We start from the raw sequence: 15,428 nt of genomic DNA, 5'->3' as shown, positions 1-15,428 counted from the left end.
GGCGGGAATTGACCACATATGTGTAGCTCCGAGTGTCGTGGTGAGATGCTTGTCCTTATTATTGGTCATGGTCTCATGGAGCAATTCAAGTCTAAGTTCACTGTTTGATATCTTCTGGAGCTCTGGTCTTTCGCGGACACTTTCGCCAAAGCAGGAACTCATGTCTAACAATACAACAACAAATACATTCCTACATCTCCCAGTGAGCAAATTAACTTTCACCACAGTGTCAAAGTACTATCTCCCTAATCCCTATGAAGATTTAGTTTGCATCCTGCAAATATTTCTATAAATGTCTGACCAACCATTTTAGTGCATACCAAAGCTAAAAAGTACACCAGTCCATCATGATAAGCTAATTTGAGTCACATAGAGCTGCCTAAATTGGCTAATTTGTTCATCAGAAACGACAGCAAGCCCAGCACTCCAACCAGCACATGTTACTCTCCACAACGATCCATCGATATCTCAAGTTTTATTTCAAGAAATCACAAGCACCAGTATACAGCCAATGATCACACCTTTGTACCCATGAAACCTGGCAACACCCAAGATAGATAACACGACAGCAGCATAGGGGTGCTTATCTCCTCGTGCTCAGAACACGATGCGGAACTGCGGCGCGCCCTCGCCGGTGGCGGGCACCAGCTCCCAGCGGCACGGCTCGAGCTCGTCGGAGACGGGGCAGTAGCCCGCGAGAGTTACGGCGGCGCCGGACTCCGCCGCCGACCCGAACTCGAAGACCGTCGCGTCCGGCTGCCGCTGCCGCAGCACCTCCACCGCCCCATGGGTGCCGGGGACGGCCACCTGGGCCTGCGCGCCTCCCGCTCCCTTCGCCGGCTGCTGGCTCGGGGGTTGCTCCGGCGAGCCGCGGCGGGAACCCCTCCACCACGAGAAGAGCCCCATCGGCAGACGTGGGGAACGGGCGGATTGGATTAGGGTCTTCTAGGGTTTTGGTGGGGAACAATCTAGACGAGAGGTTTGGCGTTCGAGATTCGCCGAGAGCGTTCACTGCAGGGCGGGCCCGAATGCCAGCATGATCATCTACTCTTTATCTATCACACACAATGCTTTGTCAACCAAAAAGGTTAGGAAAACGTTTCCAGCCGGAGCGCCGGCTGGAAGTCTCGCCGGACTCGTTTGGTCCGTTCGATCTACAGCGATCGAAACACGTCCGCAGCGTCACGTGCATTTTTTTTTCACCTGACATCGATTGCTTCAACCGGTCATTTGCATCTTATCCACTCGCTGCATTTCGGACGACAGGGGCGACTGGGAGGGCGACAGGGCCGACGGCTGCTCCGGCGACATGACCGGCGGATCCGGCGACAGGGCCTGCGGCGGCGGCGGCGGACACGTTCTCTAGCGACCTATGGCTCCTCCCGAAGGTAACCCCTATTCTTCTCCCCAATTTCCCCCCTCTCCCCTAGGGTTTCGCGGCGTGTTGTCGATGGGCTGCAGAGGAGCGGCGTGGTCTCTGATGGGGACGCGATGGTGGGCGCGACCTTCTCCCCCTACCCCTCTCCTCAATTTCCCCCCTCCCCCCTAGGGTTTCGCGTCGTGTCGTCGTTGGGCTGCAGAGGAGCGACGTGGTCTCTGATGGGGACGCGATGGTGGGCGCGGCCTTCTCCCCCTACCGGACATACCCTTTCTTCCAGCCTGCTAAGGGCATGTGCAACTCTCTAGACGGCTCTGTTCATGTCAGATTTAGTCTGCAATACAAACATTTTTATACAATGCATTGTCCAGTAGTTAGTAGTCTGCATAGAGACTCTAGAATTACAAGAAAATGTGACCCTATCCTTGGTGGGAAATGGATAGTTGCACACACCCATCATACAAGGGAGAAATGCCGTAGTTAAGAAGATATTTTCATGGTTTTAGTCGATCGGTAATTATGCAGACGGACAGTTTTTTTGCTGGAGGAATCAGCAAAGCCGCGCGGGTGGGATGGGTAGATTCCCTTGAGGCATTCGGTCCTACTAGTTCATATTTTGCTATTGATGTTATTTTTGTTGTTGGTTCATGTTGTTGTTGGTTCATAGTGCTGCTTCAGGCTTTAGTATCTCATGGTTTTTGCAAACAACAGACGCAACATTCACATTGCTGTTGGTTCCAGGACTTATTAGCATATTAGGATCAACAAATTACTATTTTGCTTCTGTATGTTACATTGTGATTTTTAATTCATGATTGTTTTTTTGTTGCTACCTACTGTTTGTATGTCGCACATGTCGTTTAGTTTTTTTAGCGCGTGTATATTGGGGTGTTTTCTATCTGCTGTTATGATGCATCATAGGTCATGATTGAGTTCTTTTTTTCTCTTTTTTGCAGTTGTTGCAGGCACCTCTGCTGAGAATGAGGGGAGTAAGAAGGTTAAGAAGAAGAAGATCAAGAAGAAAGAAGATTTTTGTGGCTTCAAGATGAGGTTTAATTCGAAACGTCTAGGTGATCTTGCGTAACAGTTATCACCAGCGAAACAGGGTATCATTCGGAATGGCCTATTTGGAAATTTGTTGGATATCAAGCCCTTCAAGGTACCGCATGCACTTATCGAGTTTGTGGTTGTGGTGATGCACACAAATCATGCACTTCTAGAGTTCAAATACAAGAATAAATCAATCAAGTTCAGCAAAAACATGGTGAAAAGGATTTTCAATGTGCCACCCGGTGATAGTCCTATGAAGCTTCTCAAGAAGAGCGATGAAGATGACCTTCGCAGTATTTACAAGGAGGGGAATAGAGCGCCGATTGCCCATGTTTTCAAGTTGCTCAGAGATTGCAATGATACGGACGAGGCTATGATAAGGAGAACATGGGCCCTTGTTGCGTTGGCAATAGTTGTTTGCCCAGGCACCGGCAACATGGTCAACCTTGAGTATCTTCATTCCCTTGAAAACATGGATTTGGTGCACAACCTTGCGTGGGCTGAGCACTTATTGGCACGAGCTATGGAGGAGGTTGCAGTCTTTCAAGAGAAGAAGCGGGGCCAAGCAACAATTGAAAATCCAAAAGAATTTCAGATCGGCTCATGTCTGCCCATGTTAGCGGTATGCAACGTTTTCATGATGAAACACATCCTTTCCTTTTCATTGATGCACATACATCTGTATATCTTTGCATTCATGATTTTTTTGTCAGTTGTTATGCAGATTATATACATGGATCATCTTGATATCCCGCCCGGCCTCCCAAATGAGCATGTCATAGATTATTCTGTGCCAAGGATACGTTATGTTTGTCAAAAGGATTTCGATTGGGTGGATAAAGTTGACAAGAACAAGCTTACTCTTGTCCAGCCTTTCTATGGGAAGCACACACAAGTATTTTTTTATCCCTTTTATGTTCCTTCGTGGCATACGTTTTTTTGTTAATGAGCATGTCGTAGTAATTCAGCCTATGGATGCAAAGTATGTATGTAGCAATTAGGATGCAACATGTAGCAAATTAATATGCTGGTTGTAGCAAATGAACAATATGGATGCAACATGTAGCAAATTAACATTATGGTTGTAGCAAATTAACAATATGGATGCAACAATTAGGATGCAGCATGTAGCAAATTAACATTATGGATGCAGCAAATGAACCATATGGATGCAACAATTAGGATGTAGCATGTAGCAAATTAACATTATGGATGCAACAAATGAATCATATGGATGAAACAATTAGGATGCAGCATGTAGCAAATTAACATTATGGATGCAGCAAATGAACCATATGGATGCAACAATTAGGATGCAACATGTAGCAAATTAACATTATGGTTGCAATAATTAGGATGCAGCATATAGCAAATTAACATTATGGATGCAGCAAATGAACAATATGGATGCAACAATTAGGATGCATCATGTAGCAAATTAACATTATGGATGCAGCAAATGAACCATATGGATGCAATATGTAGCAACTGTCAGTTTCAGATTTTTTGTTGCTAGCTACTTTTTGTATGTTGCACATGTTTTTAGTTTTTTTAGCGTGTGCATATGTGTGTTTTATAGCTGCTGTTTTTGACCGCATCACAGGTTTTGGTTCCATCTCATGCATACCAACCAATTTTTATTTCTCCCTCATGATTTTTTGTTTCTTTTTGTTCCTAGTTTCGGACTCTGTGCAACACTCTGTATGCTGAGGTTATTGGTCCAGAAGTTGATCGTGAAGCAGCCACCGGGCAGGGTGCTGGTGCTGAAGCAGCTAATGGCCAAGGAAGCCAAAATGAAGTACCTGAAGCTCAAGAAAATGTTGAGGTCCTACCAAATTTATCCTCATCGTTCGATGATTGGCTTCAACAACCGTTCCCTATCATGGATGATCTAAAGGTACCTTTTTCTACAAAAGTTGCATGCATTATTTTTTTGTTTTAAAGATACATGTAAAATGACTAATTTTTGAAATACGTGCCTTCTTGTAGGTACCAGCTCAGTTCCAAACATTGTATGACAAGCACAAGGAAAATTTCTCAACCGAGGTTGATGATGCAATACGCAAGTTTGGGCAAAGTTTAAAGCGATTGCAATCCAGCCGGATGGCCTCTATGCTTCGTGACGTGGGAGATGCCATCCCTAATACCATGGATGAAGCTCTGGAGAAAGCTAAGGATCCTCAAGATGAAGCTGCAACACCTACCATGGACGAGGCTCATGAGAAAGAGAAGGATGCTCAAGATGAAGCTGAAGCTGCAACACCTCCCATGGACGAGGCTTGTGAGAAAGAGAAGGATGCTCAAGCTGCAACTTCATGCATTGGTGATCAAGCTGAAGGTACGGTTGCAGTGATGAGCAAAGATGAAGTTGTTGGGGAGATGGAGAAAAACCAAGAAGTTGTAGAAGATGCTGGTCAAACTTGTGAGCAACAAAGAGTGAGTATGGAGGTGGAAGTACACGTGCCACCTCAGAGCCCCCCTCTATTCCACGATGCACCCAGGAGTGCAACAGCCGGTGTTTGGGATGACGAGCCTTCACGTGAGCTGTTCCCAAAGGGGTCTGAAGACTTCAACTTGATGCATGGCATGGACGAGCCTACAAATAATAACAAAACATGCAGCAATCTCTACCCCAACATCCATGTGTTCCCTGTCTCAGATGATGATGGCAACCCTACTATCCCAGGTATGCTTCCTACCTTCGTCATCATTTCTCTTTTCTTTGAGCACCTTGTTTCATGTTTGCATCTTTTTTTTGTTGTGTCTATGTTTATTATTGTGTTTGTGTGATTGCAACAAATTCTCATAAAATCCCTCCTAGCTTACCATGTCCCCCCACACAATACTTACATGTCTTCTTGTTGCAGCTCAAACAATGGGCGTCGTGGACGAGCAGCCCATTGATGTCGGCAGTGTCCTAGCACACACGACAAGAACACTAGGAAGAAGAGGATGGCTAAAGTGCCAGCTGTCAAACCCAAGGGAAAGAAGCAGAAGGTTGAAGTTAAAGAAGATAAAGTTAAAGCAATTTATGAAAAGTATATTACGCATGGGAAACCACTAAGGAGGTCAAAACCCAATGAACTACCGTGAGCTTCCTATCCCCTATCTAGTGTCTTAAATTGATGTTGTTGAAACAAATTATTCATTCGCTTGCAACTATTGTACCAGGACATCTTTCATCAAAATAGGTGGGTTTTATGTGGGGTATAAGAAGTTTCTTGCATGCTTGAAGCCCCGAGGGGACATGAATGATGAGGTCATGTTGTTGTGTATCGAGCGGCTCAATATGGCATCTTATGCAACACACAATAGGGCTGTAAAAATATATTTCTTCTCAGTCTATGGGGCGGTAAGTTTTGTAAAAACAAAGAAATGCTTCATGCTTTTTTCACTTTGCATTCATTAGACAGTAATCCTTTTTGTTGCTATTTCAAGCAGTCTCTACTCAAGCAAGACCCATCAATTTTCCAACCAAATGCACTCATGGCTGAGCTTGAAAGGGCCGTGACTAAGTTCAAGGTTCAAAAATAGGACCTCGTAAGTCACCGCAAGGCATTTATGTTTTCATAGCACAAATACTTTCAAATATGGTTCTAGCGATGCGACACACGTAACATTTCTTGTTAATGTTATGAGTACCTTTGCCTTCTTTTTGCATTTTTCAGCTATGGTTTGCCGTTGTTCATGAGCGTCATTGGATAGTTGTTTGCGCAAACTTGCTTCACAAGCAATGGAATGCATTTGACTCAATTAATACAAAAGGAAAACCATCTCCCTTGAAGAAGCAGGCAAACAACCTGGTCAGCTCTTTTCTCTCTTTTTTATAGTTGTGTGTGCCCTCGCTCCGACTACTTAAATTTGCTGGTGCCATCTTTTAATTGTTTCACATGTTCTTTTCAAACTTTTTGTGTGTGTTTTTGGTGGTAGATCACAAACTTTACAATCCTCACACAAGAGTGTGATGCATTTAATGTAAATGTTGCATCCTTCACCCGGGCTGATCTGGAAGACTATCCAAAGCAAAATAACCTGTGAGTTTTTCATATGCTTCAAACCATGTGTTCCTTTGAAACAAGTTTGTTGTTTTCACTATATACGGGATTGTCATTTTTTTCATTTCAACTCACAGGTGTGATTGTGGTTTCTTTGTTGTCAAGCATGCGAAAAACTTTGATGGAAAGGCAATGAAAGGGTTTGAGCAGGTATCCATTTTTATCTTTGTTGTTTTTTCTATTTTTGTTAAATCTACTTTTTTGTTTGTTCAAAATATATGCAGCAAAAAGAATAGCAAGTAACAAACTGCTTCTCAACTTTTCATGTTTTACAGGAAGACATTGCGCGGTACCGCATGGAATGGGCGTACAACCTAATCCATCACCCACTCAACACAACCTCAATGGAGCTGGCATTCAGGGAAGAGTTGTCAGACTGATTTTAGGATGGTTCAAGGCGAATGGGCTTTTTCATTAGGTATAGATAATGTCTCAAATGGTAGCATCTTGATAGCACCAATGGTACTTGTGTAAAGAATGATAATTCCATTGAACTTTGTTTTTGTTTGCGGCATGTATGAACCAATGGTACTTGTTTTACTTTGTATGTCTGAATCCGGATGAAGCATTTTTGGTGCCAACATGTTTGCACGATGAATACGACACTTTTGTCCATTGCTGCATCTTTTAGTGTATATTTGAACATATCTGCTGGAAGCATAATCTATAAAAGCTTCAACAGTACACTTTTTCTGCAAACATGTTTTTCATGTAATAATTGTAGTGCTACTTTCTGGTAAATTATTTGCTTCAAGATGACAAAAAAAATGCTTCATCCATGTTTTACAACCATTACACATACACTACAAAATTTTGTTCCACATCCAAAGCCTGGGAGCTTGGCGGAGCTGCAACATCAGTTGTAGCTTTTTCGTACCATGTTAAAGCTTTTTTGTACCAGGTTGTAGCTTTTTCGGTCGCCAATTTGTAGCTTTTTTGGTCGTGAGTTGTACCACTGGGGTGCCCAGTGCTCGATTATTTATGCAAGTTGCACACCGGGGATGAGCGGCGGCGAGCACGCCGACAAGCTTTAGTCGTCCCAACAAAGCAGAAATCATGTACGGTTGCATCATTCAAAAAATAAGCTTCAACTACTATCTGTGTATGCTACAACTACTGACTATATTTGTTACAAGCAAGACTGTTGTCTCCATAATGATATTTAATTGTAAAAAAACCATGCAACCATTGCAACAAACTAAGTATTCATCATTCTACTAAAAACCACAGCTTCACAAACTTATGAATTTAAATATTTTTAAATTCACACATGTAGTAACATGTTGCATTCTAAAGCTGTTTCTACAAGCAAGGTCACAAAGCAATACATATTTTCATCATCATTGAAACATCCTAAAGGGTAAGGACCGTTTCTACATATGGAAGTTTTGTGGCCGCACTAGCAGCAAGCATATCAGCAAGCAGTTTGTAGCTCTTGGCATTGTGATCCTCATCTCCACAAAATTTGCAAGGTGTCTTCTTATCCCTTGGCTTTGGAGCTTTCTTCGGTTTTTGCTTCATCTTTCTTTTCTTTCTTCCTCATCTCATCTTCTCGTATCTCAATAAGTGGCTTCATTCGCTTCTCTTTTTTCCTTTGGCCTCCCTTTCTTCGCAGACTTTGGCAGGTTCCGCAAACCTACGGGGCTGTTTCCTGCTGCCCTGTTGCTGGACCTGTTTAAGCATGCACTTGTTGATCGGCTTCATGGCCTTGGGATTCTCCGGCTGGTGGAACCCCATCCCTTGCTCTAGCTTTCAGTGCAGCAACCCCAACAATTCCTTGATTAATAAGTCCAGACACGAAATTATAAGCTTCATCACTAAAGCATGCATCAGAAGCAAGCTTGCCAAACTTCCTGCAAAGAGAGTTGAACTTGAGTGTGTTTGTCGTTGGGACACCAAAGTGCATAGCCCTATGCCCATCACCGGGATCAGGTGCTACGTCAGTTGTTCGCTTGGACCATCTTTCAAGCATGTAAGTTGTAGGGATCGTTTGCACGTTTAGGTGCACCATGACACGAATGATATGTGGGCAGATCAACCCACACATCTCAAACATGTCGCAACTGCACATGTAGCTCTCATCTTCAGGATAAACTCGCACAACGTAAACTTTAGGGTTGGCACCACCATTCGCAACAAGATGAAAGATTATGGAATCCCTCTGGACTTGATGTTGCAGCCCAAAACATGTTGATTTAGTCAACAACTTTTGGAACTTGGAAAATACCTCCCTGGTACAGAAATCTGCTGCTTGCTTTTCAATGTTGTAACTACAAATAAAAAAGCTTCCACCATTAATAAAATTTGCTTCATATGTTTCAAATAAATGTTGCAACCAAAACTGTAGTGCCAAAAACATTTAAAAAGCTTTCCAGCATGATTTTTTTCGTACTTACTTCCCCCATAGTGGTGGCCTCGTTGTTTCATTGATGAAGCCAACATTGTCCTCACGGTCTAGAATTAGCTCTTGGCAAAGCTCAATTTGCTGAATGAAAGTCCAAACCGAGTCTCCATGATGGTTCAAGGTCTTAAAGTAGGAATTCAGCCCCTCGGACCTGCCAATTGTTCCTGTAAATGGGAAGAACTTCTGCCTAAAGTACACGGGGGCCCATGTCTTCCTGGTTTTCCACATATTTTTGAGATGTTGCTTGTCAGACAAACCAAAGAATTGAATCATCTGCTGCCACCTTTGTTCAAACTCCTCAATGGTATCTGAACCATTGATGCAACCATAGAATGCTTCGGCAAAAGGCTCGTCCTTGCCCAACATCTTCCCAAGTTTTGTCCTTGCAACCCGAAAGACGTGCCACTTGCAACATCTGTGTGTCGAGTTTGGAAACACCAATGAGATGGCTGTAGCCATTGCTTAGTCTTGATCAGTCATGATGTTTAATGGATGCTCGTTATTCATTGCCAACATCCATTGTTCAAAGACCCATGTGAACGTCTCAATCTTCTCATCAGGCAGCAAAGCACACCCCAAGCAGACCGTGTGTGTTTGGTTGTTGATCCCAACAATCGGTGCGAAAGGGAGGTTATAGCGATTTGTAAAAAATGTGGTGTCAAAAACACACAATATTTGTACTTTGGGTACAATGCCCTTGTTCTCCCGTCAACCCAGAAAAGCGCCCTAACAGCTCCATCTTCCACTAGCTTGGAGAAGAAGAAGTTGGGGTTCTCAACCTGCCTCCTTTTAAAGTACTCTATTGTCAGCTCCAAGTCATGCTCTGATAGGCCCTTTCGAAGCTTAGCTCTTGCATTCGTCACATCTGTCTTAACATACGGTAAACTCCTTGGATCGCAACACCGTTCATCTCCCAGCAAGCCCATCACATTTGCTATTGATATGTTGCGGTAGTGCAGTGAAGTGATGTACTGCATGTCCGCTTCCGGGATCTTTCTGTGAGATCGGCAGAATCTCCGATGACTTTTTTGCAACATCAGCAGGTGGGTGTGATCAACCTAAAAAACAGTCACAACCCAGGTCCCGTCTCGCAGGCTAACACCCATATGCGCCTTGCAATCATATCGCTCCAATCTGTTTCTTTGCCTCTTGTCACTCACATCCATAGAGATTCCAGCTTGTTTGCTTGCTGATTTTTTATTAGCAGCATAGCTCATGTCAGCATCATCACAGTGATTTGTTGCAGCACCGTCAGAAATGCTACCATTGGCATTCTTTGATGGATTTTTCCGAGAGTGTATGCACTCAAAAACTCTACAGATCAGAATGCCCTTCTTCTCCGAGGCTCTTGTCCTACTGTGTCTCGATGTCACAATTTGAGTACCAAAGCCAATCTTCAATGCATATTCGTTGTACACTCGCTGTGCTTCTTCAACATTGTCAAACAGCATTCCAACAAAGGGAACAATTGGTTGCGACGAGATATCTTTGTCTGGTTCATCAACAAGTGTTGTAGCATTTTCATTGGCATCATTACCACTAAGTTGACCGTTGTGATTAGTTGCACCATCCGTGAGCTGCTGCAAGGTGTCCTCATCACTATCCATTCCCGGAGGATCATTCAAATCAATTGCGTCATGTTTTTCTTGCTCCACAACATTTTGCATTTCATCATAAAAAAACCGATGGTTCCATAGCAACATTCTGCAACAAAATCAACAACCAAGTCATTTACAAATAAATGCTTTGAAAATGATGCAAAAAACTGCCAAACATAAAGAATAAATAATTGATGCAACATGTGAAACACAAATACAAAACAAGTTTTTGTTGCTAGCAGGGTTCAAACACAAATACAAACATTTCCGGCAACAGGGTTCAAACATCTTAGAGCATACAAGTATGCAACATCTTTTTTTGTGTTTTCATTCATACTTGACAAAATTAATCCTTGTAGCATGAAGGCTTGTAGCATGCAACAATTATTATGTAGCATGCAACAATCAGTATGATTCATGTATCAAATGAACACTTGTAACATCAACATTGTTTCCTATTTTTTGTGAGAGAAAGGATCTAGGGTTCATACCAGATCAATCTCATCACGACCATGGCGTGCTGCATCCTCGAAGACCACACTAGGGTTCATGTACCGTTGCATCACCCCAGCGTCTTGCCGCAGGATTCCTCCATGAACGGCAACGGAGCTCATCCCAGAGCTTGAGCCCAAATCCATGGAAGAAAGTAGTTGATTTCGGATGTACGACATGGTTGAAGCAAACTCAGGTCCCGTGATAGATGGGGAAGAACCTCCTCGAGCTAATCCTATCGCCGCCGCCGCAGATCCTGCCGCTGCAGCCGCGGATCGGGGACGGGCCGACGTGGGGGCAGAAAGATCTGTTTTCCCTCTGTGCGCGCGTGTGTGTGCTGAGGTTGCAACATTTGCTGCAACGTCTATGCTTCAATGGATTCGGTGGGATCATGCGTAGATCCAACAGACGCGGATCTCGGCATCCGACGGTCTGGGCTGGACCGGCCGAACCGTTGTGCCGGTCCGCCGGCGCAGATCGCTGCCCAAAAGGTTAACCGTAATTCTACCGCCAAAAGAATCACACTCTTCGTAGCCTTTGTAAGCCAAAACCGTATTAGGTAGTTCAAAGAATGACACTCTATGAAACCAACATACACTAAAACACGTCACACTATCGCAATCACAACCTTCCTTTGACAGTAAAGATCTCAAATCTTAGTATATACCGGTACAGCATAGCCCGCCGATTTCCGCTCATGATGGCAACAAGGACATGAACCGTGATTTGGCCAACCAGTCCAGCAGAGCTTATCCAGTGTCCACAGCAAGTATTTTGCTACGCAAACAACTTGCACATGAGAGCCATTTTTTTGTCAATCATTGACTTTGTCCTAATATAATGCCCCTTTAATGTGGATTTCACAAAGTACACACTTATCAAGAGTAAGATTTTGTTGAATCGTGTCGAGAATGCATTTGGGGTAAATTTTGTTGAGCACATGCCTTGAATGTCAAAATTCGTGAGTAAGCTCAACAGTGGTTTCATACGTCAACCAATTAGTTCATATGTGCTCTTTATTCTTCAGTTGTTATGAATGACTAGAAAACCAAAATGAAACTTTTGTGCCGTTACCTAAAAAGAATACTCTCGAATGAAAAAGGTACCCATGTTGGCTTTATGACAAGGTCTTCACCTCGTCCATGTTTTTAATCATTCAACCGATCCATCCATAATTGTATTAAAACTTAAAGCTCTAGCAAATTTGTTCAAGTGTGCGCCATCCAGGAGCGTCAAAGTTGTGATGGTACACAACTCTTTTCATTAGTCTCGCAATTGCCTCTTAAGACGTCATCCATACTCGGATGCTTTCATTGGTGATCCTCTTACTATTTACTGGTGCTAAGACTGAGATGTATGAAAGAAGGGCACAAATTGACCTATCCGCAATGTGAGTCGTTGTCTTCATTGTGTTGTTGTTAGTACGTCATAAGTTCCTTTTGCCATCGTTATTGGTGCCAATTAACCACCTCCTTCTTCTTTCTTCAAGTTTCTCCTCCTCCTAAATTAGACGGTGTTTAGAGCTCCCCAAGACCAAGAATCACCAATTTCACATAGTGAGAAAGAAAAAGCATACCAGGACAGACAAATACTACGTATGCATGTGACCTAAAAAGCCTTATAAAAGTGTATAGAGGTAGTACTAATTATTTAAACTCATATGACACAAAATTAAGTTCCCACAAAAAAACCTGAAAAGGAAATTGCATAGTCGCCCTTGGCCTCGCTGCAACTCCCCCCCCAATCGACGTCCTAAACGCCCTGGAAGCGACAACCCGTGTGAATCAAACCCCTCTGGTTGGCTACTACAACGTGACACCGTCTCCTCATCGCGACCTCCACCTCGCGGAGTTGGGTCGTTCCTTGGTGGTGATTGCAGTCAATTCGGATGTCGCACGCGCCACTGCCGCCTCCGACGTCTACGACTGCCTTGAGGCGAGGCCGCGGGAGAAGTCTCAAGGTTAGTTCAAGCTTGTTATTCGTTTGGTCCCAAGATTGTCATATAAGTATCATGCATAATTTAGGAGTTGTACCTTGCAAACAATATTATATGTCTCTCTACCTGTAATTTAGAAGGTGAAGAGCTATTGGAGGATGGGCGGCAAGTTTCGATCGTAAGGGCATCTCCAACTACAACCCGAAAATTAGCTTCCGCATTCGTCCGCGGATAGTGGGCGGCGAGTCCACGGGCACGGATATGGTAGGCCGCCACCCACCCTATTCGGTATATGTCTACTAGTAAATTCAAAGTAAAAATGTACTCTGATCCACATAGCGCATCAGATCACACCAGAACTGGATCAAATGTATGTTCACAACCAAAAAGAGGCAAATAGCTTAGTTTTTACATGCCCGAATTCAAAAGAACATTAGTTTGAGATCCCATGCATTTATGCCCGGTCTAGACCGTCACTCTGAGTTGTCTACTCCCCGATCAAGGAGGTGTCGCCGCTGCCACATAGGTAGCTCTGACTACGTGTCCGTGTCCGCCTGTGTCACGTCCTCATAGTCTACCCTCGCCAACTCATCTTTCTGTCCCTGTCACATCTGGTAGCGGACAAATTGCACGATCATTCTTGCGTTGGCATCCAAAAAGTCGACATTCAAGATAAAACATCTTGGCATCTTCCGCACTAGTGGCAATCTTCACCCTCTTTTTCTCGAGCATGACCTTCCTATATTCGATCATGGTCCTCCTCTCTTCGAGCGTGAGCTTCTTGTCCGTCGCCTCCATCAACTATTAGTGAGCGACAAATCAATAGATGTGCGACTAGTGATCAACAAAACGAAAGAATGTCCGGCTAATGATCTACTTACTTGCTCGCTGATTTGTGCACCGCTAGGCCACCATGCACTGATATGCTTCAAGTGCCCGCAATACTTGGACACGGCCCTTGGATTGTTGAGGGACTTCCATTCACGGTTGCGGATGAGTGCGTCACAGTATGGCGCAAAATGTTTGTGTTCATGAAACCATATGTGGATGTTCCTCCAAAAGGTTGTACCCTTTTGATCCGTGCCATGGATTAGATCAATGCTAGTGGCAAACCATGCATCATACAATATCTCGTCCTTCCGCATTTTGAATATTTCTCCTCTACCCTGCTTCTTTGGATCGCCCGTTGTACCATCCGGATCATCATCGTCGTCCTCCTCCGCCGCCCCCTCTGGTTGCTGCTCTCCGACTGCCCAATGTTGTTTTTTTCTGTGCCATCGCCAGTTCGGGTTTAGGATTGTTGTGTGGCCGTCTTGATGTAGGACTGCTGCTGGTAGTAGTTGCCGGACTAGGTGGGATCAGAGTCTTCCACCTTCTTGTCCTCATAGCCCCCTCCTCCTCCCTCGCCTCTGTCGTGGATGATGTGCTCCAGAGGGGATTTTGTGTGATGTGGGTGTGTCACACTCCGATGTGGCGGCTCCGTTGATACCCCAAACTTCCCCGATTATGTTTCCAGACTGAAGAAATTTAGACATGAGGACCAATCCAAGAACATTTGATGCATGACGTTGGATGACACAAAGTATTCAGACGTTCAACAACTTTTTGCTGGACGGCGTCGGACGTGTAGTGAAACGCATACATGACTTCCCTCATTCAGACTTCCTGACCATGTATATTTCTACACCTTTGTGTCTTTTTTTGTCTTTGTTTTAATCTACACATCTCCGTTGTTGGGGAACATTGCATGGGAAACAAAAAAATTCTTACGCACACGAAGACCTATCATGGTGATGAACATCTATGAGAGGGAGATCGGATCCACATGCCCTTGTACATCGCTAAGCGGGAAGTGTTAAGAAATGCGGTTGATGTAGTGGAACGTGTTCGTGATCCAAATCGCCGCCGTCCCACGATTCGTCCCGATCTAGCACCGAACGGACGGTACCTCCGCGTTCAGCACACGTACAGCTCGATGACGATCTCCGCCTTCTTGATCCAGCAAGAGAGACGAAGAGGTAGCTGAATTCTCCGGCAACATGATGGTTTGGCGGTGATGATGGTGGAGCTACTCCAGCAGGGCTTCGCCCTGCCGTACCGATCTAACTACGAGGTGTCACGAAGTAATGGAGGGAGAGAGGTTTGCACAAAGGCTTTAGGTGCAAAAACCCTCTCAAACCTCTACTATATATAGGAGGAACCAAGGGAAGGGTGCCTTGCCTCCTACTCCAAGGAGGAGGCTTCGTCCGAAGCAAGGAGGGAGGAGTCCTCCTCCAATTAGGTTTGATGGAGGACTCCTTCCTATCTTGTCCACCTCCTTCCTTCTTTTGTTTTTCTTTTTTCCTCTTTATTTTTGCCGTGGCCGAAATAGGTTTATTGGGCTGGCCTCACCAGCCCACTAAGGTCTGGTGCACCACCCATGGGCCTATTAGGTCCTCTCCCAGGTGGGTGGCCCATCCCGGTAAAACCCCGAAACCCATTCGTCACCCCAGGTACTTTACCGATAATGCCCCAA

The 15,428-nt window shown here is 44.4% G+C and overlaps 1 protein-coding gene and 1 pseudogene across 1 annotated transcript; one reads left to right on the top strand and one right to left on the bottom strand.

Moving 5' to 3' along the window:
• Positions 1 to 440: 440 nt before the first annotated feature.
• Positions 441 to 1,032, bottom strand: LOC123443477. The gene has a single exon (XM_045119858.1). The coding sequence runs from the start codon at positions 904 to 906 to the stop codon at positions 598 to 600; it is 309 nt and encodes a 102-aa protein (XP_044975793.1). The 5' UTR covers positions 907 to 1,032; the 3' UTR covers positions 441 to 597.
• A 578-nt stretch (positions 1,033 to 1,610) lies between these two features.
• On the top strand, positions 1,611 to 6,863 carry LOC123400181 (annotated as a pseudogene).
• The last annotated feature ends 8,565 nt before the right edge of the window (positions 6,864 to 15,428 follow it).

This window comes from Hordeum vulgare, chromosome 1H, assembly GCF_904849725.1.
Source record: "Hordeum vulgare subsp. vulgare chromosome 1H, MorexV3_pseudomolecules_assembly, whole genome shotgun sequence".
Taxonomy (NCBI): Eukaryota; Viridiplantae; Streptophyta; class Magnoliopsida; order Poales; family Poaceae; genus Hordeum; species Hordeum vulgare.
This window is presented reverse-complemented; position numbering and strand designations above follow the sequence as displayed.

Coding starts and splice junctions, on each gene's coding strand:
- LOC123443477 (XM_045119858.1), bottom strand. CDS start 906: ATGGGGCTCTTCTCGTGGTGGAGGGGTTCCCGCCGCGGCTCGCCGGAG.